The sequence below is a fragment of the Ascidiella aspersa genome, chromosome 6 (assembly GCF_963924565.1).
Source record: "Ascidiella aspersa chromosome 6, kaAscAspe10.2, whole genome shotgun sequence".
NCBI lineage: Eukaryota > Metazoa > Chordata > Ascidiacea > Phlebobranchia > Ascidiidae > Ascidiella > Ascidiella aspersa.
In genome coordinates this window covers 2,906,523-2,928,163 of record NC_139452.1, presented here as the reverse complement: position 1 = coordinate 2,928,163, position 21,641 = coordinate 2,906,523, and the positions used below count along the sequence as shown (strand labels likewise).

Sequence of the window (21,641 nt, the reverse complement as noted above, 5' to 3'; positions counted from 1 at the left end):
ACAATTGCCCTGAAAGGCGAAGTGTACTTAATTTGTAGCTACTGTAGCCAGCTGCTGAGAATATGATATCGGGCTTAAAAAGCAAACCTGGACTGCTAGAGTCTTTTCAGCGCTTTCAAATAAGATTGAAATGAGTTCTTTTTAGTTTTGCTAAATTTGGTTGGACGTAAATTACGAACCTGCAAAAACTACAAATTAAAGTTGAATCTGGTTTAAAATTATGTTTAGTCAGCAGCAAATTTAGCTAAAATTTAAATTTTTCCGTAAATAAACGAATGGCAAAGATTGGTCCATAGGCACCTTGTAGGTTGTCAATGATTTACCTGCACGACTCAAAATGTGCTACGACTGCAAAAAACAAAAACGCTTGTGAACGAAGTTGCATATTTTAAAAGTCGGAAATTTAATTAGAACTAAAATTAGAGCATGTCGCCAGTTCGCCATTTCACAAATTAGTTTATAATTAGCAGAAAAACACTCTTCGTTGACCAAGAAAGCAGGAGTTATCTAGTTCAAAGTCTTTTTAAACTTTAAAGGTGGTCTCGGTACGTTTGCTCGGTAAACATTTAGTTGAATGCTGCTGTTTACTGAGCCATTAAGTTGTCGTGTCCAGCTTTTTCAAGACTGAGTTTTTCAGGTGAGGCAGGAAATGTTTAAAAGAAAGCCCACGACATTTAGAGACATTTTTGCGAAACAACGTACTATTTTTACGTTAGTTTATGTTTGTCGTATAGGCACCCTTTGCTAAAAAAAGATTTAGAACCAAATTGGTGACAGCAGCATGTATAGGACACTTTTTAATTTATAATACGTGTTATAAATTAACTACGTAAATTGCAGCTTTTTATCCAAACTGAGAACATATAGATGACAAATACTATAGGCTAGCTTTTGCCGAAATACGAAACTGCAAATTCCTGAAATTTATTTTTTAAGTAGAGCATGCATATAGCCTTCGGGTGGCAGTATTTCAATGTAATCAACCTCTAAACAAGAATAGCTCGTAGCTTTTTGTTACGTTGAAACATCAGTAAAAAGTTGACCAAAGCAGTTGTTTTCTAAGCTTTATAACAACTAAGGCAGTTTGAGAACCACTGACATAAGCCCAATCTCTGTTTAAATTCAGTTGACAGCAGGGATATCAGCTTTTTAAAACGCAATTTTTTAAAATCTTGCCACAAGTTTAGTAAGTTGGCGTTGTCTTTTATGAGATTCAGGGTATAGGTATGTTGCGAAACGTTTATTTAGTTAGACAATAAACTATTCATATTAGGTTACTGCAAGACTCTTGAATGCGTCGTTGGAAAACTTATAATATTATGGTATTTACCTGTTCTTGGGCCGTGTATCAAGGGCGTTAGTCAAGCCTTATTGATGTGTTGTAAATAAAACTGGCTTGAGGGTACAAAATTGAACATCGAAATTCAATAGTGAAAACTCGTATGTCTTATCGATTGTTTTGGTTCAATGTAATTATTGCACATTTTTTTACAAACATTTTGTTTGCCTTTGATAGCAGCTTAGTAAATCAGCGTGTGACAATGGAGCAGCGAAAATCGACTGTCAAGGCTCGTCTACACCAGCTTGAAAGTGCTGTGGCCAGTGCTGAGCACCAGTCTAACCACCCTGAGGTGTTCCGGCAACACCGAAACGTCGGACTTTCTAGCACAAGCACCAACGAATCAGACGGGGAAGATGAGGCCTTTGCTTTCAGAGACCTTGTCCGGGTAAGACAGTGCTGGGCTAAAACTGTTAGTAAAAGCTAATTCTGGTATACGCTAAAATTGAATCAGACTCTATACGCTGAGGTTGCGTGTTCCAACAACTTAGCCACAGCAAGGTATTAGACGTATCTGTGAGTTTATTGAATAACAGCAGGACGGCAATCAACTTACAGGAATAGCTTAAGGTCCATGGAACAATACTAACGGTCTTTCATAATAGCTTCTGACCGTTACATCATTTTAGTTAGGTAGGTTGTCCAGTTCAGTTCAGTTACGTTTGGCTTATGGCCAATCCTTCTGTATACATCGCTTGGCCATAGAATCATTTAGCAGGGGTGTGTTAATGGGCAAGATCTCCGTGTTACTAGTTTTATTGCCATTTGGTAAAGTTTGCTTTTAGAAATGAGTGTCGAATTATAGCAACAAATAATAAAATGTCCACTACAACAGAGATAAAATTACTTATGACAAGTTGAGTGTCCGTTGGACACTGTTTTAAATACCTTGACCGTCTTTCTAAAACGCTTCAGCTTCGCACACAGCTTACACACACTGATTGCTCTTGTGCAGTAAATTTTTGACGTTTTCTTTTAAAGTTTTGAACCTCAAAACAAAATTCTTGGATCTGTACCTCACTAGAAGAGGCTTTGGTAACGACATTTAACACGTTCTAAAGTTTTTTTTTAGTTTTGTCCACTTTTAGCCTGACAAATGTTTTCTGAAGAGAATTTTATACTTAAGATTAGTGTTTGGGTCGCCACCGAAAAAAGCTTGAACGTTTTTTAATTGTCGCAAAATTTGAAGATTAGTGACATTATAAACTTTATTCTTTACCAACTGAGATATACGCAGGCTCAAAGGGGAGCTAGTCGAGAAAGAACAATAGCATCATTGTATATTGTGTCTTGTTAAAAGAACTGTTCACAGGTATTCACATTTTACGCATAAAGCAATAACCTCTTGCGTTTTTTTAAATTTTTTAAATATTTAACTAAATGTGAAAAAATATATATAATAATATTAATAAATTCGTGGACCCCAGTTCGGTTCCAAATTTTTATTTTTTTTTTAAATTATTTTTGAAGATTAAGATTAGGCCGTGATTTGCCCCTTCCCCTAAAAATACTATTAACAATAATAGTCCATGAACCCCGGTTTAAGAACACCTGCCCCAATTTAAATGCCCTAGTCCCCCTTTATGCGCTCTACTGTATGTTTGCCGTCTTTAAAGACCGACGTAAAATGTGTGAAAAGGGTGGCACGCTGTTGGTTCTGTGCGCTATTGTTAGGCTTACAAAGATGTATTCGTAAACGTTCTTCAGCTTCTAAAACGTTTATGTGCTCTGGAACAACACAAGTCAAAAGACTGTCGCAGCAAAATCAAAAGCCCTTTAAAGGACTTAAATAAGATTATTGCGTAATTTTAAAGTTACAAAAAGTAAATCAGGTATTTTTTTAATAAATAGTTAAATTTGAAAGGAAAAAAAAATCCAAAAAGGAAGGAAAATAACAACAATTGTCATATGTGGTCGCCTCCAAACCTATATTATTGTGTATCCCTAGTTGAATTAGTTGCGACAAATCAATAACACGCATTGAGTGCACTTAGTTCACTGTTTTAAATAACTTGACATTTTTTCCCGATGGCTCCAGCGTATAGGCTCTGCAGACCAGGGTATTCGTTCAATAGCTGTAATGTATAATTGCGTAAAACTGTTCGCCCTTATAGTTGGAATAACTTGACAAGTCAATGCTAAGTAATAAATGTCCTCACAGGTCACTGTTTTAAACGCTTAACCTTATACTGATTTATTCACATATCGATTGTTCCTGCGTAAGCTCTGACCATCGAAAACGCCTCCATAGAGTGTCGCCTCGCATCCAATAATATGGAGTATCTCTAGCTGAAATTAGTTGGGACAAGTCAATGACAAGCATTGAGTTTCATTAGGCCACTGCTTAAAATAACTTGAAATTATTTTCTAAAACGCTTCGGTCTGCTTTGGACTGCTTTATACACACACTGATTTCCCCTGTAAAGCAAATTTATGACGTCAGCTTTAAAATGTTTACCCCCCAAACAGAAATCCAGAAAGAGACTTGAGTCGCGAGATTTGCTTTGGAGCACAATGGTTGGAGGTTGTAGTAAGAGGTAGTAAGAATATCAAAGCATATATGAAGAAGTAGGCACGATTTTTATCGTTTTGAATTGCTCAAAAGAGTTACATCTTCAAAATGAATAAATTCTTCAACATTCTGAAAATGAATAAAGAGTTATTCCAAACGATCAAAATAATACCTATACTTCTTTATAAGATTTAATTAGTTTAATTTTTTTCAAAATGTTGGGTCGCCTTGTAAAAAGTAGCATCTATCTCCAGATTTCATTCACCCTTGTCTCATGATATGATAAAACTATTTCGTTTATATATAACAGCACAGAATGACTTAAGTTGTTTCGAGTTTTGCTAAGATCAACTCCAGCTAAGTTTTACCATTGCATATCTACAATTTCTCGAGTCCATAAATATAAATCTACAAAAGCACAAAACACAGTCACCAAATTTTTGTACTTTACACTCAAACCGAATTCACTATTACAATAAGCCAAAACAACACCAAAACAACAGTTCAGTAGTCGATTTACTGCAGAGCGATCATCCATTTCTGACGGTTCACCATAATTCACCCCTTTTGGTTGGTTCAACCCTATAAAAATTTTATTCACCCTGGGGTGAACCATTCACCTCATTAAGAAATACTGCTCTAACCCATTCATTCTTCTACACAGGCTCTGACGAGCGAAAATGCCTCCGGAACAGGATCAGAGCAAGAGGCGCTCCGGATGACCTTTGAGATGCTGGATTGCGATGAAGACGGATTCATCACCTTGGCGGATCTTCGGGAGGCGATGTCCGGATTCGAGGAGGACGAAGAAGAAGAAGATAAGACGAGCGAGGAGGACCTCGTTGAGATGATAGCTGCGGCTGATAAGAAGGGGGATGGTAGGATCAGTTTCGAGAGTTTCGTCGCAATGTTGCAGCCGTCAGGAGAAAAAGAGAAGAAAGGAGGGAGTAGGGAGAAAAAGAGCGCTCCTGCTAAGTGCTGATTGGTCGAAAACGGGGCGTTGCCGTTTTTGTCGGTTCTCTTTAAGTTTTTAAGGTTTCAAAGGTTAGTTGTGGACTAAGGATCAACGACACATAGTAAACGAAAAACAATCAATAAAATTATTTTTCTTTATTGATTTTTTCTGATTTTTTTATGTTTGCGCGTAAAATTCCCAGTTTTCAAAGCTCTTTTAGTACTGACGACTAAACGGCTGCCTATGAACTATGGGCCTAGGACAAATAGCAAATGGGTAAGGGTCAAACAAAACATTTGTTTTAAATATTTCATGTTGCCTGTAAACCTTTTTTTTTAAAGAAATGTTGGCGTTTAAAAAATACTTTCATCATTTTTTTATTATTAGCTTCAATACATCGCTTTTCTCCCTTGAAATTTGTTATAAATTTTGGCTGAAAAATAGTAATTTTGCTACGAGCTCATATGCGCGGCTTGAGCGCCAGTCGTTCAATATTAATTTAGGTGAAGTAAAAAATTCTGTCTTCGTTTGTCTGTCCTAAAAAATATTTCGAATTTGGCCCTAAAAAAGCCTATAAGAGCCACCCTTATACGTTTTGGAACCGGTAAATATTTATAACTTACCGTATATATATGAAATGTTCATTTTTTTACGTTAAAAATCGCTTCTAGCGAAACATTTCTGACTGTATCTGTATATTATATGCGCTTCCAAATGCTTGCCATGTCTATAGCCAACTATTAAGGTGCTTTGCTACTAATGTGCAATTAGTTTGTTTACTTTTACGATTGGTAGAATTACTCTTACTGTTTATACAGGCTTACCACTGTTTTAATGAACGTAGCGTCGCTGAGAAATGTCGTTTTAGTTGCTTTACAAACATCAAGAAACCCTTAGTTTGTAAAATATAGAATGCTTTTTTCTTATTACAGTGCTTCGCAACCTTTTTTTCTTGTGGCGTCTTAGAAAAAATTTACATCTTACACACACCCAGGCTACAGAAATTTTACAATTGATTTCTGGGGTGTTTCGAAACCATCAGTTCGAATGCATGTGACGTGGAATAAAACAAAAATAAGACAAAAGTAAAAACAACTTTTAATGTCATTTATATGAGGTATGTCTTCATATGGCTTTCTAGATTTTTTAACATTTCGGAAAATGTCAGAAAAAAACGAAATCAATCTAAACCACTCAAAACCATAGTTTGAGAACTTCTGCCTTTTTGCAAAATACTGTGTTATTATATATTTTCAAAGGTTCTTAAGGTCCTACTCCTCCTAACAAAACTTTGTTGTTTGTTCAAAAACTATTTATTTCTTGCTATTTAATAAATTGAGTTGCAAACCCTGCAATGAAACAAATATCGCTGTGTCGTGATTTTGGCGTAAATAAAAGTGAAATTTTAAGCTTTTTTGGCGTGTTTTGTAAAACCCTTCGCACCAGCATTGAAGGCCTGTATTGCTTTGTGGCCTTTAAATGGTCTATTTACTTATAATTTCACCGGTTGTAAAGTTTAAATCCATATTATGAATAGCGGTATAGTTTGTGTGTACAAAGGCACCAATAACGGCAGACAGGTTTAGACCTGCTAGCTTTTATTGCGACAGCAGCTACGACCAGCGGGTTTCTGTAGTAATAAGCAGGTCTGAGTTTGGACTAACATTACGAAGATACAAACGGGCTAAACTGGGTAAATTTCAACTATTGTCTCGCATGTTTTTCTTGTTGAACACAAAGAGATGATTTATTACACGAATGTATGTCAAATCGTACACTTCAAAGTCGACCTATTAAATATAAATCATAATTGCAGAGCGTAGTTTACATTGGTAATGCAATGCGGTGTGTAGTCGTAAAATCGTTTAAATCGGATTAAGGCATAAAATGGTCAGATTAAGGTCTATACAACTGTAGAGAGCGACACATGCCAGTTTGTGCTTATAGCGTGTTCGCCTGGTAAAGTGTTAAATATTCCACCTGGATACTCTTTCGTTCCCGGCCCGGTTTGGCAAATCCAACCGGCATTTTGACCCAGCAAATACCCAACGCAGTCGTTCTTCTGCTGTATAGTTTCACGCGGCTGCTAGAAAAAGGGGAACTAGACCCAACAATAGGAAAGCCATGCTTGCGAGACGTGTTTTACTGCGCTGTAAGTTGTTTCATTGAAATCGAAGTTATGCTGAAAATTTTTCGATTGTAGGCTGCAATAAAATTTATAAGCGACCTGAAAGAAGGCTATGCCCTTTGAAATACAAAGACATTTTGTTTTAGTTTCGACTTAGTAAAACTGAGATAGCAACGGTGGTCAGGCCCCCCTGTTCAAATATACACAAGCTTTTTATATAACCTCAAACAATACTTAAACCCTAACCCCACCTATTACCCACCACGGCGCTGTTCAAACTAAAAATCGCCCTAACTTCGACACCAAAACTGCCAATTCCAGACCGATGCCACCCTTTATTATTCTGTAGTTGGTCCTAAAACTATAGCGGGGTTGTTGTTTGGTGACCCCTCTTATAAATGGTCAAATTTCCTGTCTTGGTGTGTATTTTTCGTGCTACTTTTCTCATGAAGTTATGATTAATCTGTACGGGTACCTTTCAAAAAACGCCAGGTATAAACCTCCGGGAACACCACAGCACAATATGCATGGTTAAAGCAGTGCCTTTCTATTGTTAATAGATAGACACTGATTAAAGCAAACTGCACCACCAAAGTATTCCAGACACAATATGGCGGCCAAATATAAAAGTACTTTTCGTCAGTCGCGTAGTGATCTGGTGGCGAAAATTTGGCGCGAAGCTTATTGGTTAGAAAAAAATATATATTTACAAAACTTTTGCTAAACAAATTTACGTCAGTTGTCACCATCTAATCATTTACAACAAACAATATTCTATCAATTTAAATGCTCCTAATTTTACAAATCCCAACATGCTTTGTTCATGTCAGCATTCAGCATGAATTTTTCCGCGCTCTTTCACTATTGTACGTAAAAATTAATAAAAAAAAAATTTTCTTCAAATGCCGCTTACCACAACACATATTGTTTGGGTTAGGGTGCGAGTTAGCGTTTGGTTGAGGGTGGGTCAAGGTATTATTAATAATAAACATAATATTACTTGGCCCACCCTCCCCAAACGCTAACCCGCACCCTAACCCAAACAATATGTGTTGTGGTATGCGGTATTATTATTATTTTTTTTTGCATAACTTTTCACGTACAATAGTGAAAGAGCGCCAATTTTTCTTTATTTGCCGATGCCATTCACATTTAATTTTCCACAAAAAATCCTAAAAGCTCTGCCAGAAAACTACAATGCTGCAATTTGATCCTGGTAGATTTCTTGTATCCTTTGCTTCATACAAATTCTGGCAAAAATTTCACCGACATGAAAAAAAATGATAACTATAAAATTTTCAAGTCAAAGTGAAACATGCAGTTTTATCAGGAACGTATCAATTTTATTCATTGAAAAACATTTTGGCGCTACTCTAGAATCCTACCACATTTTTGTCTGAGAGTTTACAGCGCTAACAAGTAGGGATCGGCCGATATCCGATTTTTTTACAATTTGGCAACTGATACCGATTTTTTTTTATATACCTTGGAAATGGTCTACGCTTGAATTATTTAAAAGTTAAGTTTTAGCTTATATACCTTTATTTATTATTAAACTATTATTTTGCATATTAACTTGGCGTGATGCTAAAACTCAATTTTTTTTTTGGTCAAAAAATGTGTAAGTTGTTCGTTCTACAGGAAAAATTATATTATATTTTTAGACAATACAAAAGTCATTTAGGCCTATGCAAAATGTTTGTTTAAAGTGTTTAGTTAGCAGACTAAAAAATGGCTAAGAAGTTTGCTGAGTGCCAGGATTTCGAGAAAGAAATTGATGAAGTCGCCCGTCAAATTCTCTCCGTCAAGCAACAAAATCAAAGTGGTAATCATGCAAAACAATCAACTATTTTTGCAGCTATGTGTACTTAGAAATATACAAACATATTTTCTTTAATTACTGTGGTTAATTTTGAACTATAAAATGCCATTGTTATTATGTGAAACTGTTGCACAGATGTAATTTTATTCCATTGAAAATAATGGTTTCGTATTTTTAGCTTATGACCCCCTGCAGAAAATATAAATACATTTGGCACCTTTAGTAGCTCACATTTCGCCAAGCGGTTCATTTATTTTAAATTTGAACACAAATAATTATTTCAGCAGCCTATCAATGGAGCAAAATTATAATTTTAAAGAATCCAAAGTTTTCTTTTTACCCCTAAGCATTAAAAGAGAACCACGTTTGTGAACCACCGATTTCAAAAACAAAACATATTATTAATGTGTTTAGATTCCAGGTTGGAAATTTAGGCCTGAATAAATGTTCTGAGCAGTTTCTGACTCGGCCGCGGTCAGATTTGCGCATTTTGTGTAAAATCAACAGAAAATGCTGTCAACCGCAAAGAATCACTGAAACGAGCCAAACTTTCACCATGCTAATGGTTTTCAGTTTAGTACTCTATTTTCAGTCCTGCAAATTTTACAAATAACGGAAATAACGTTATTACAGCGCGCAAAATTTAAGCGGAAATGTTATTGCAGCGGCACAATTTCAATCTGCAAAATTATCTCCTCTGCACAAAATCCAAAGTTTCCAATTTGGTTTAGATTCACCAGAAGTGGCAGAGAGACCTAATCAGCTCCTGGAACACAAACTTGCAAGTTTGAAAGGTGAGCTAGAAGCAAGAGAAAAACACGATCACATTGCTTCGATGACTTTTCCCAACCCTGGGGGTTTATCAGACGAGTTGAACAGGATGATTTCACAAAACGAAGACCTCATTACGGTAATTTGAATGTGTAATTAGTATGTTTTTATTGTTTTACAAGAATGTCACATTTATTTACATGGTAAGTCTGGGATTGCCCACTTAGGATAACCGCAAAAAAAATGCTAAACAACAGTTTTATAGAAATTCGGTCCTATTCTTTTCATTTTAGTGACTTTAAGTGATTCAAGAATTTTAAGAGAATTATTTAAATTTAGGAATCTATTTCTAGGAGCCAAGTGACTCCACTTTATTAAACCTGTGAAATTTTCAATTTTACTCTTAAGCTCTAGGGCTAAGATTTTTACTCACCCGTTTGCTTCAGCAAATGCAATTTGTTTTCCCCCAAAACATCGTGAACTAACATCGCTCAACTAATGGCACCACAGCTTGAGGAAAAAATACATTTAGATGCAAAATGTCACGATTGAACTAAAACTCAATTTGCCAGCCTGGTAATAAGCAACAAGTGTTTAAATTCCCTACATGACCAAATCGTTTTATTTTTTTATTTTTATTGATTTTACGGCAATCGGGCAACAGACTTACAAATTAGTAATACCTTTTAGCTTGACTAAAGCAAAAGCAATTTGTTTCAGGTGAGTGTTTATTTCACTCCTAGCGATAAGCAAATTTGGTTGATTGTTAAATAATCACCATTAAAAAAATACAGGTAGGGTACCAACTAGGGTTGTATGCCAATGCCAACTGGCAGGGCTGCGGAGTCGATTAAAAATAAACCTGAGTCCGACTCCGCCCAGTGCGATTTCATTGAATCCTGAGTCCGGCCCTGACTCTACAGCCTGTATTTCACCAATTTACGTAACTAAAATAAGATGGATATTCATCGATCCGCTTACAGTGGTGTGGTATAATATATGTACTCACAATACATGGTTGGAAAATATTCCTCCGAATGCTATTCCACCTTTACAAACAGTTGGTGGCCATATCAGTTTCAAAATTTGGTACTGCGCAAGCGCATGTCGGACTCTGTTAGTTTTACGTGGTCTTACTCGAGTCTGACTCCAGAAAAATAAACCAACTCGAGCCTCGAGTCCGACTCTGCAGCCCGCCAAGTAGTAGTGCCAACACTTGTCCTATACTCTTAGAGCAGAGGTTCTTAACCAGGGTTCGATCGATCCCTTGGGGTTAGATGCAGCTGTTTCAAGGGTTCGGCGAGAACGTCCTCTGAAACATAAATTATGTTATTTTAAGCTAAATTCGAACCTCTTTTATGCGCCAAGGTGTCATGTAACGTTGTTAATTGAAAGTTTGGCCAATTTAACCTATGTAAATGCAAGTTTATAATTTGATTATGCCTAGTTTCAGCTGCTAGGAGGAAGAAACGAATACTGAGTGAAAATTTGGGGTTCGACGAACGCTTGCAGAATAACAAAGGGGTTCGACAGGTTGCCAAGGGTTAGGAAACACTGATCCAGAGTATTTTGTAATTTAGTGTTCATAAACTCCTTATTATAGTTGATCGCCGTTCAAATCGAGGGTTGCGAACGGAGCATCGAGCAGGTTTCGTCATCCAGAGCTCGCCAGGAGCAAGTACACGCCGCCCTGCAGCGACATCTGGCGGAAAAGGCCGGCGGCGATCCGCGCAACTCGAAAAAAAATCTCCAAGAAGCAAAACGAAAACACTTGGAAAACCTTGAGGCCGTAAAACGTAGCACTGAGGAATTCCTAGACCAACAATTTCCGGCTCCGAGCGCCAAAGACCGGATGCTTAAAGGCGGTGAAAAAATGAGCGTTGTGGACTTAATGGAGTCGAGAAAATACACATCGATGAGGCAAATATTGGAGGAGTTGGTTGAACTTATGTTCGGGCGTTCACAGGACCCCTATCTTACCCTGGGGCCGAGGCACTGGCCCCAATATGTCGAGGTCCTGTTGAGGTTTGGGGTTGCTGTAAGACATCCGAGTGATGATGGGCGCATAAAACTGGCGGATAATTATGTTTAAGGTGTTTTTTTTTTGGTGCTTAGCAAAGGACAAATCATTACTAAGGTGTTCTCGACTACAAGAATAGTATCGCTTTTTTAGGCATTACATTAGTTAAAAAAATTTTTTTTTTGTTAAATTGTATTTAATTTACCCAATTCATTAAAATCAACAAAAACCTATGGAAGCGATTTCGATTTTTTTTGGGGGGGGATTAGTAACGAAGGCCGACTCGCACACTTACATTTAAGGTTTTTTTCATGGTTGTCAAAGGGCAAATCACTATTAACGTGTTCTCGAGTAGGTATTTGCTCGATATGATTTTTTTAAAGAATAATTTCGCGATGTTTTTATATAGGCAAAGAATTTCATATTTTCCGAACAAGAATATTTTTTGTTTTTTCAAAAAGATCATCTTAAGCCAGTGCTTCTCAACCTTTTTTCGCGGCGACCCAAATATTAAGTGGAAGTATTAGGACTAAGGTTTGGCGACCCAATTGTTTTCTTGTATAAGCAAACTAAAAAAGCTCCTTGTAAACGAACAAAAACTAGGCTATAGCATAAAGAATTTATTATTATGGACATGTTTTGTATTGCTTCCTTAATTTTCCTACTTGAGAAATCTTGCTCAGAAACAATCTCAATTATTATAAACATGTGAATTACTGCGGTCGGCGACCCAACCAAATCAAACAGCCACCCAATTTTGGGGTCGCGACCCATAGGTTGAGAAGCACTGTCTTAAGCGTTGCGGTTTCTTGGAGTATCATAAAATGCCAATATAGCGTAGAGAGATCTCCTTGCCTTGTGTAGAAAATATATTGTTTTTATGGGGATATTAATACTTCTTTCGTTGCGACATGATTTTTATTCTTGCGAAACATTTTTTTTCGTTTTTTAGAATTTTGTTTTACGATATTTTTTATATATACTTGATAAAGGGAATCCCTTACATTTGTTCATATTAGAGTCGACCATTTTAGGTAATTTAGTTCGTTTTATTCAAACTACGAAATGTTCAGTTTAATGAGCCTTTATGTTAAAAAGGCGAAATTCGTCAAAAATATTCTCCTTTTGTTGTGTTTTTTCTTTTCGTGTGGGAATGTGGGCCGTTTTTCATTTTGTTTTTTGCTAGTAATAAAAGTACACTTATGTACATGACAAATCACAATCTTACGGCAGAATTTTAGTTTTTGATTAACTTGAAATCAGCGAGCGGCGCAAGCGCTTCAAAGAAATAAATCAAAACAGGGAAATTAAATTAATTTAGTTCCAGACTCGGTTATTAGCAAAGTTTGAATTGACAGATAAGTAATCTCCTTTCATCTTTTGCGATGTCCTAATCGAAACTGCCTGAACTTTTGAGATTTTATTTCAAAAATTTCACCTACAGAAATATGTTCATATTTAAACTGCTTGAATTATTGTTATTAATTTTCTTCCAACGTCGACGAACCAAAATCCACCGTTCCCATATTTTTGTAGCTAAGCCTATTTAAACCAAGATGCGCAATAAGATTATCTTGAAGAGCAAAGTAAGTATAGTGTGTGCTCTTCATTGTGATGAAATTCTAAAACAGAAACGGCCATAAGTTTGGTCAACAAACTAGTAACGATCGCGCTATATAGCATCCAAACTTGTTTGTTTCACTGATTCACCAATCTTGATTTTTGACTGATAGCATGATATGATATGATTTTATTTAAATAATTAAAAGCAGTTTTGCCCTAAAAAACACAGTTGTCATCAACTTTTTATTTATTAAGTAGGCTACACTCAAACGCAAAAAGGAACATGTTTTGTTCTTACTTTCAATATAAAGCAAACTTCGCGTCAGTAAGACTTTTGCTTTTTTATTAATTGTCCATAAAGATATGATAGCATGACGCGGAAATGGTGATAAGACGGCTCCAGCCTCGATAATTATAGGAGTGACAGGCGGCAGATAAGAAATAATTGCGTTGTACCTCAAAGGCGATAAAATAACATCCGTTCGCCTGTCTGGCCAATTATGAAAAACAATTGTAAACCGCGATCAGATTATGGATAATTTCTGGACATCTAACAATACCGTGAGTGCAAAAAATAGTTTGCGGCAAAATATAAATCTATACCCTTTTAAGTTAGGTGCTGTATTTCATCAGGGAGCCGCACATATGTTTTCGGCTGCGATCAAAAACTTTGCCAAAAACATGATTGTATTTCAGGCAAAGATCATTCTCATACAATGTTTTTTGTATTAAAATATTACTTAACAAATCATTTAGAAAGAAGTTGCAAACTTTGTTCCGTTTCGACAATTACTATGTTGTTTTTTTTGTACTACTTTAATTACTACCGTACCGAGATTGAACCATCAAAAGGGCAGTTAAAACTCGACAGCAGATAAACCGCCATAAGACAAATCTTTTTTGTAAAACAAAAAACATACCGGAGTCGCTTACGATAAAATACATCATTTTTAAAAACAAACTTTTAAAGAGATGCAAAGGTAATGTCATATAGAATAAAGTGAGGTACCGGTATCAAATAGGCAAAATAAAAATTCCGGACAAATCAACAGATAACAATAAAACACATATTTTTTTTTAAATCAAAATTTGCTTGAAATATTTAAAGAGTGGCAAAGGTAATGTAATATAGAAGAAAGTGTTGTAGGAATTAACCAAAAAGAAACTCCCAGACAATCAGCAGATAACTGGAGACCGTCGCGATAAAACACATCTTCGGCTGCCGTCCAAACTTGCACGACGTCACAATACCGTCTCTTGTCTGGGGCGCGCGACGCATCAAACAAACGCGTCGACGAGCGGCAGTTCTTTGTTTCTTGTTGTCGCGGAAGAAGGCACGGCGGGTAGTTTCCTTTCACCTGGACGGCTGCGCAGCTCTATATAACATGAGGTGAGCTCGAAGACTGGACATTCAGCGACCGGATTCGCAAAGAGTGGAGGTTTCACTGCCTTTGCGAAAAACGCTGATCAATTTAAAAGCAAGTTCAGATTGTACAAAGAAGATTAACGTGGTTCAGATTGTACAAGTTTGTGTAGGGAAATGATATTTTAAAATATCTAAAGAAAAAGCTTATGTAGCCTATATTATTTATAAAGAAAAAACAAATGTCGAAAATTTATTCAGCAAAATAATTTATTTTAAACTTCAACAGAAAAGTACTTTTTAGGACATTTCTAGCTAAAGATTTGTTGGAGTTTTTTTTACGCAATAGATTTCTTGAAGAATTCTGAAACAAACTTTTTTGAAAAATTTCTAAGTCAAAGACTCTCGAAGAATCCACAGCAAAAGATTCCACCAAAAATTGCAAGGCAAAGGGTTCTTTAACCCTTTAAACAGGCGACTTCAATAAAATCCCCAAAAAGAAGATGCAGTTTAAAAACCCAGGCGTTTCTTTCTTGGCTCAAGCGAATTTACTCTCCCTAATGATTTCGTGTCTCATCACCTCAACTTGCAGCGCTCTGCAGAAGTCCGAGATACTGCGGGATCAAATCCTCGGGCATCTTAAACTCTCATCTGTTCCCGACATCTCTGAGGAGGAGTTTGCATCCGCCATTGTTCCGGACCGCGTCACCCGGAAGTACGACAATATGCTCTGGAAGCTGCAGCTGCGCGAGAGCGACATCGTGCGGGAGAGGAAATTCAGATCGGCAGGAGGCCCGTCCTTGGAAGCAATGTTCCGCGCCGCTCAAAATAACCCAGGTTTGTGGGAAATACCGCTGATTTTTATAATTGTCTGGAGGTTGTAGTAATATGTAGAATGAATATCAAAGCCCATATAGACGTAAGCATCATTTTGAACGTTTTAAATAAATCTTAATGGCTGGAGGTTGTAGTTAGACTTCCGCGCCGCTTACAATAGCCCAAGTTTGTGGGAAATATCGTTAAATTAAGTTTAGAAAGCTTTTTTGCCCAAGGAAATCTGCCATTAATGTATACAAGCCACTGTGTTTTAAGCCTAGTTATAGTGGCGAAATACCGCTAATTTTATAATTGTCTGGAGAGTGGAGGCTGCAGTTAGACGTATGCTGAATATTGATATATGCAAATATGCCACATTTCTATGCTATAATTAGGGAATAAATTTCGAAAAACTTCATATTTATTTTGGCACACACTAAGATCATTCAAATAAATTGTCCATTTAACTTTATTACATACAAATTGTGCAATTAAAAATCGGTAAACGTCAAGCGATTACGGTATAAAATCGTAATTTTGCCAATAAATTTCATAAGAGTTTGTAGCAAAATACCCGGGTATTTCGTAATCGGAAAAACTCCCTTCTTTTGGCGTTAAAACAACACCATCACGTAAAGTAGTAGCGATGCTGGCAGAAGTCTAGACGAACGTACTTCACCTGATAAGAGACCAGTCTTTAGAGATTAGCGGGAGCTTCAAAAAGACTCTTAAGTCACCGTCGAAATAACGACAGTGTCTGGTCTTGATTGTGTATTGCGACAGACAGCAGGGTTTGACGAGAATTTATGGACGGCAGCGAATGACAGCTGTGTAATCAGTGGATAAAACGTGCTGGGATACTCATTTTAACAGGAGATTTCGGTTAAAGTGTGTTATGTCGTTCATCGCTTAGTACAGTGGTTGCCAACGCTTTTTGGCCTGCGGCACCCCTCAAAAATAATAAATAAATTGTCACACCCCTCTAGAATTTTTGACAAGGTATGCATAATAATGTCACAATTAACGCAACTACAACAACACACGTCAACCCCTGTTGGGAACCATGGCTTAGTAGTTGAGTGCTATTTTACAGCATTTTCTTTATAATTTACATAAATCAAAATTGCTGATTAACTTTTAAACTAAACGTCCATTTATATAAATAGGGAATTTCAGTTTCTATGTGGAACAATACCTTCGTTGGAATTTTATTATGTCTTCTCTGTTATGTTACAACAAATTAGTTTCAGTGCTTTAAATAATTGTTAATACTTTTAAAAGTTTATTTAAGCGTAGATTTTCTAACAAAATAAATTAAGTTCGCCATCATTTTATAAACATAAAAAATCGCGCTGATGCCATAAATCCTTTTTACTCACAATCCAGGTTGTGATTATATCACGAATTTCAACTTTACAATTTTTTTGTAATATAAATAAACCCGCTATAAATAAATACATTTTAGCACAACAAGTATAAGTAGGATGTCCGCAATCAACAGAACTAAATCGCCAATATAAATCACAATGAGTATCTCGTAATCGCGGAGAAAAACAAAAGCACTTAATCGTCCTTTATTCTCGACAAATCGTAGATAGCGGTCTGCATTATTATCACGTCAATAACCTTTATCGTCAAACAATGGAAGACAAAGGACGATATTGTTTTAGATATTGCGACAAAATCGCGTTGTCGCGATTGGCGCTCTAACGACTTTCGCGCACTGCGTCAAAACAATGGGAAACAATCGATTTTATTGTGTTTTTATAAACGCGCATTGTTACGTCGGTCGCGATTTTTGGCGCGCCGCGATCTAAACATTTGCGAAACGACGCGATAAAATAACAGGTGATGCGACGCGAGATGTGTATTGCAGCTTAAAACAAATCCGAGCTGCGAGCTGTCGTCGGCCAAATTTATCTAGTCAATAGAAGTTTAACATCTTGGTTTCAATTTGTTGTCCGGCAACTTTGTGTTTAAAAGTACAAATACTTTTGGAATGGCTATTTTACCGGATCGCTCCGTTATGTTTGCACCAATATGTGATTATTTAGTGATTTGGATTGCGATTAGCGTTTGGGTTTGGGTGGTGGTAGAGTTTAATAAAGAATAAAACGTTTTACAGCTGAATGTATTTAGACTCCATTTTACTTAAATCATCAGCATATTTCTAAAAGTCTATTTGATTGTGACGTCATTTTTGAAAATTTCTTGCCTACCGGGGTCCACGCGAAGCAAAAAAAAATTTAGGCGTCTGGGGTAAAAAAGTTTAAGAACCCCAGGGGTAGAGGCTGGTAAAAGCTGCGCATGGCAGGAGGCAAACATTTTAACCTTACCCTCAAACTCCATCTGTTTGCAGGAATACTTGGCGACGTTGTCTACTCCAACACCCACAAGGAGAGGATTGTTTTCCCGTTGGATCAGAAGATCCCAAGAGCAAGCAGCGTCTTCCTTGCCGAACTTCGACTCTTCAAAAAGATTTGCAACTTCAAGGGGCGCCCTCTTGCGACAGGAATTGGAGGGGACACGAGGAACAACCGGGTCGAGCTCCCTTCTGGAGGAAGAAGAGGTTCCGCATCTCCCCAGCATCTTCATGATCCCACAAGACACGCGAGAGTCTCGATCTTTCACGTCACAATGAGTAGATTTGGAATCGAGCAATTTCATCTGATCAATTCAAGGTTGGTAGTTTTTTGGAATCGCGATATTATGGCGTCTTTTTTAGGATAAGGAATAAAAAATAAAAAATTTATCTTTTGAATAAAATTTACAAATCCAAGGTTGGTAGATTTGAAATCTGATCTGTTTTAGCAGCAACTTTTAAACTTTTTTTCTTACAACATTTGCTTCCGTAAAAGTAATGCGAACCTTATCGATTTTTTAATCAACTTTAAAAATAAAACGTGACCAGTGGGATTAGTAGGATAATTTATAGGTGCATTTCTGCTTGAGACGGTTGATATATTACCGATCATAAAATAAAATCATAAGCAGATTGTGCTAACATAGAAAAAAGGCTTTTGTAACACGCTATAAATCCTTATTTAACCCTATAGCTTGTTCGAACATGGTAATAACCCTCTTAAATATACATGATTGAGTTTTGAGACAAATAAATCCTTTTTTGTGTGAAAATGTATCGTTTTACAATACTTTTGGAAGCAGGCTTAAGCAAACCTAATTACCTTTTGGGCACGTTTTTACAACAATTTTGGACGTTTCGTCAGCATTAAGTTTAAACTCATTATTGAGATTAGATACACAATCTTTCAACCCTTTCTCCACGCTTTACAGAATGGTGATGGTCAACGACTCCGGATGGCACTCCTTCGATATCACTAGGGCCCTCCAGAACCACAGGTCCAGATCCAGGAAGAATGGAAAGATCTCCTTCGAGGTCCGGGTGGACAGTGCAAGGCCTGGACGCCGGGCGGCCGAGATGGCCCAGGTGGTCAGATTCGCTGGACAGTCAATTGCCCGTGGGTCGCCAAGGAGACCACAGCTTGTGATCCATACAAAGAAGGAACAAGAAAGAGAAAGGTAAGCAGATGCTTGTTTTCTATTGATTTAGAGCAGGGGTTCTTAAACTGGGGCCACGAACCCCTTGCGGGTCTGTGAACTAATTTTAGGGGTTCCATGAAAGCCTAATTAAAATTTTAGTCTATATTTAATTAGCCTAATCAATTTTTCAAAGAAAACAGTTTAACTAAAAATAAAACGATTTGCACTGAATGTATTTAGACTCATTTCACTTTCACGTTTTTGGACCGAAATCAGCAAAATTAAGTCAATTTTTACTGTGACGTATATTTATGACGTCGTTTTAAAAATGTCTTGCCTATTGTGGTTCGCGCGAAGCAAACAAAATTTGAGGAGGCCGCGATAAAAAAAGTTTAAGAACCCCTGATTTAGAGAATAATATGATTTACAAGGGATTTAAAACCTTTTACGCCACATTTTAGGCAACATGATTCACGCATTTCAAAATTGGCAAGTAGAAACGAGCATTGCAATTTTAATCCCGATTTTTCACCTTTTTTTGCAAAAAGTTTAGACAGTAAAAGTATCAAGTGATTAAACCAGCCTTTTGTGCAAACCAAGCACCATAATGAAGTTGACAACATATGAGAACTAGTGGGCCTCTAAAATAAGCACAAACACATTAAAATTCTTGTATTTTGTGATCCAGGACTCCCGACTGCGACAATAAAGGCTCTGGGGGTAAATGCTGCCGGGAAAAACGCGAAATCGATTTCCGCCAAACTGACTGGTCTCGCGCTTGGATCGTGCGACCATCGGGATTCGTGCAGCATTTCTGCGGGAAATCGCGCTCCAAAAGCCCGCGGGAATTCTTGGCGGCGACTCGATCCCAATGTGTGGCTACAGAGACTGCTGCCCTACCTGTTGTATATCTCGTGCGGAGAGCTGATGGCAAGGTTAGGGCAAGAGTTGCAGAAATTCCGAACCTGTTGGTGGAAAGGTGTGGCTAAGCCTCTCGCTTTGATGCTTTTTCGCGTTTTTGTGTCGCCATTCTGTTATGTTCCAGTTTTGTTTTACTTGCTTTTTTATAATAATAAAACACCCGTTTCCCTAAGTCTTGTGCGTGCTTAAAACTGTGTGTACAGCTAAAATACATACAGTTTTTTTTTTCAAGAAACAAACAGCATCAGTCTATGGGGCTGTAACAAAGATCTACATTCGTAAAAATTGTTTTAAAACAAGTAGTTTTGAATATTTGAAAATACGTTAAAATCTAAGGGGGATTCCCATCTGATAAAGGGTTTAAAGCAGTTCTTCGACTATATTTTTTACGTCGTTCATAAAGGCAAACAGAATACTTTGGAAACAATGTTTTGCATCCCACTCGATCTAATACACAATAATAAACGCAAACGGAATTTTTTGGGTGTGTATTGGATTTATTATTGCATGTACTGGGGATGCCCGACACTTGACATTTTTGTATTGCGATTGGATACTAAATGACGCCTATGCTATGCACAAACGAGCAAAATAGCTAAAAGTAAAACGATCCAAGGTAATTTGCCAGGTTATAACTTTTTTAAATTTGATGCCACTCTAGTATAGAACGAGTAAACTAAACAAGTAAATAAAAGATTCTTCAGATTTCTGTGTAGAGGTATCATATTGTTCGCAAAACTGTTTGGAAACCTAATTAAGGGGCTGAAGATTTTTGCAATGCACACTTTTTAAGAAATGCGTAACTAACCATAAAAATCTTATTTTGTATCGAAGTCCATTTCATGTTTGTCGGAGTGAACAAAGGTTAAAAAACAGTTGCAACCTACAAAATTTAATAGATTTCAATGCCATTGTATTAAAGTGTTATGCATAGAAGTAAATCGATTTATCTCGAAAACTTAGTTGTCGGCTCAAAGTTGTGTGGTTTTCAAAACCAAACATTTCGTTTTCTTTTTGTAGGGTCTAGGCATGTGGTTATTTACTTCTTGTTTTCCCCTAAGACACTCCGTGGCGAGTTGCCGACGAAGAGAGTCATCTAAATTTATAATGAAATTGAGATTTTCAGCTAAATTGGCTAATAATTAAAATAAGATATGCTCCTTCAGCTTCACTGGAAAACCGAGGGCCGCGTTTAAGAAACGTAAGTATATAAAGCTCAAACAAGCAAGTAGCTATAGGAACTTGTTAAGCGTAGGTGTGGACAAGATTACCAAATTCCTCCACGGCGCATCAAATCTTTATTCACCTACTCCAAGAAGACTCGCAACAGACAAGAACACGAGGGCAAAAAAGCCACGAAAGTCAACGTTTATTAATCCTTACTTTCCGCCTTAACGTCCTTTTACGCAACTCATTGCTGTTTAGTATATGACAGCTTAATGTTGGCGTGGTTTTCGACCCGCAATTTTATTTGCGAGTGTGCTTCTTCTGGAGTCTAGGCCAGTCTAAATTTCTTTATTTTGAAAATTTATTCCATCTCAAATAAATTGTACAACAATATTTTAATTAGGCATTCATGGAGCCCCTGAAAGTAGTTCACTTAACCCTAGGAGTACATAGACCCAAGTTTAAGAACCCCTGGCCAATGCAACATGTGTAATACTAAAACAAGCAGGTAACTAAAAAAACTCGGTTAAGCGAAGACCAGGTTTCACCAAGGCGAAAATTTCAAGGACTTTGACAACAGACAAGAACAACCCACGAAAGTTAACGTTTATTAATCCTTACTTTCCGCCTTAACGTCCTTTTACGCAACTTTTTGCTGTTTTAGCATATGACAGCTTAAAGTTGGTGGTTTCCTACCCAATTTTATTTGCCAGTGTGATTCTGGGGTCTAGGCCAGCGGTTTATTTAAACTTCTTCATTTTGA

At 37.0% G+C, this 21,641-nt stretch overlaps 3 protein-coding genes across 3 annotated transcripts; all 3 read left to right on the top strand.

The window, feature by feature from the left end:
* Positions 1 to 1,524: 1,524 nt before the first annotated feature.
* On the top strand, positions 1,525 to 6,085 carry LOC146139159 (troponin C-like). Its single transcript, XM_083392171.1, has 2 exons — positions 1,525 to 1,727; positions 4,516 to 6,085. Exons 1-2 carry the CDS (start codon positions 1,542 to 1,544, stop codon positions 4,831 to 4,833), a joined length of 504 nt encoding a protein of 167 aa, XP_083248297.1. The 5' UTR covers positions 1,525 to 1,541; the 3' UTR covers positions 4,834 to 6,085.
* Positions 6,086 to 8,635: 2,550 nt separating this feature from the next.
* LOC146139158 (centromere protein K-like) lies at positions 8,636 to 11,619 on the top strand. The gene is made up of 3 exons (XM_083391717.1): positions 8,636 to 8,759; positions 9,488 to 9,666; positions 11,131 to 11,619. The coding sequence occupies exons 1-3, from the start codon at positions 8,666 to 8,668 to the stop codon at positions 11,617 to 11,619; spliced, it is 762 nt and encodes a 253-aa protein (XP_083247843.1). The 5' UTR covers positions 8,636 to 8,665.
* Positions 11,620 to 14,976: 3,357 nt separating this feature from the next.
* LOC146139157 (left-right determination factor 2-like) lies at positions 14,977 to 19,779 on the top strand. Its single transcript, XM_083391715.1, has 4 exons — positions 14,977 to 15,310; positions 17,649 to 17,970; positions 18,584 to 18,829; positions 19,479 to 19,779. Exons 1-4 carry the CDS (start codon positions 14,977 to 14,979, stop codon positions 19,777 to 19,779), a joined length of 1,203 nt encoding a protein of 400 aa, XP_083247841.1.
* Positions 19,780 to 21,641: the final 1,862 nt, after the last annotated feature.

Bases quoted from the DNA above. Each gene is read 5' to 3' on its own strand.
- LOC146139159 (XM_083392171.1), top strand. From the start codon at position 1,542: ATGGAGCAGCGAAAATCGACTGTCAAGGCTCGTCTACACCAGCTTGAA. The intron at 1,728-4,515 runs GTAAGACAGTGC...TCTTCTACACAG, and splicing joins CTTTCAGAGACCTTGTCCGG to GCTCTGACGAGCGAAAATGC.
- LOC146139158 (XM_083391717.1), top strand. From the start codon at position 8,666: ATGGCTAAGAAGTTTGCTGAGTGCCAGGATTTCGAGAAAGAAATTGAT. The intron at 8,760-9,487 runs GTAATCATGCAA...AATTTGGTTTAG, and splicing joins CAAGCAACAAAATCAAAGTG to ATTCACCAGAAGTGGCAGAG. The intron at 9,667-11,130 runs GTAATTTGAATG...TCCTTATTATAG, and splicing joins AAAACGAAGACCTCATTACG to TTGATCGCCGTTCAAATCGA.
- LOC146139157 (XM_083391715.1), top strand. From the start codon at position 14,977: ATGCAGTTTAAAAACCCAGGCGTTTCTTTCTTGGCTCAAGCGAATTTA. The intron at 15,311-17,648 runs GTTTGTGGGAAA...ATCTGTTTGCAG, and splicing joins CGCCGCTCAAAATAACCCAG to GAATACTTGGCGACGTTGTC. The intron at 17,971-18,583 runs GTTGGTAGTTTT...CACGCTTTACAG, and splicing joins TTTCATCTGATCAATTCAAG to AATGGTGATGGTCAACGACT.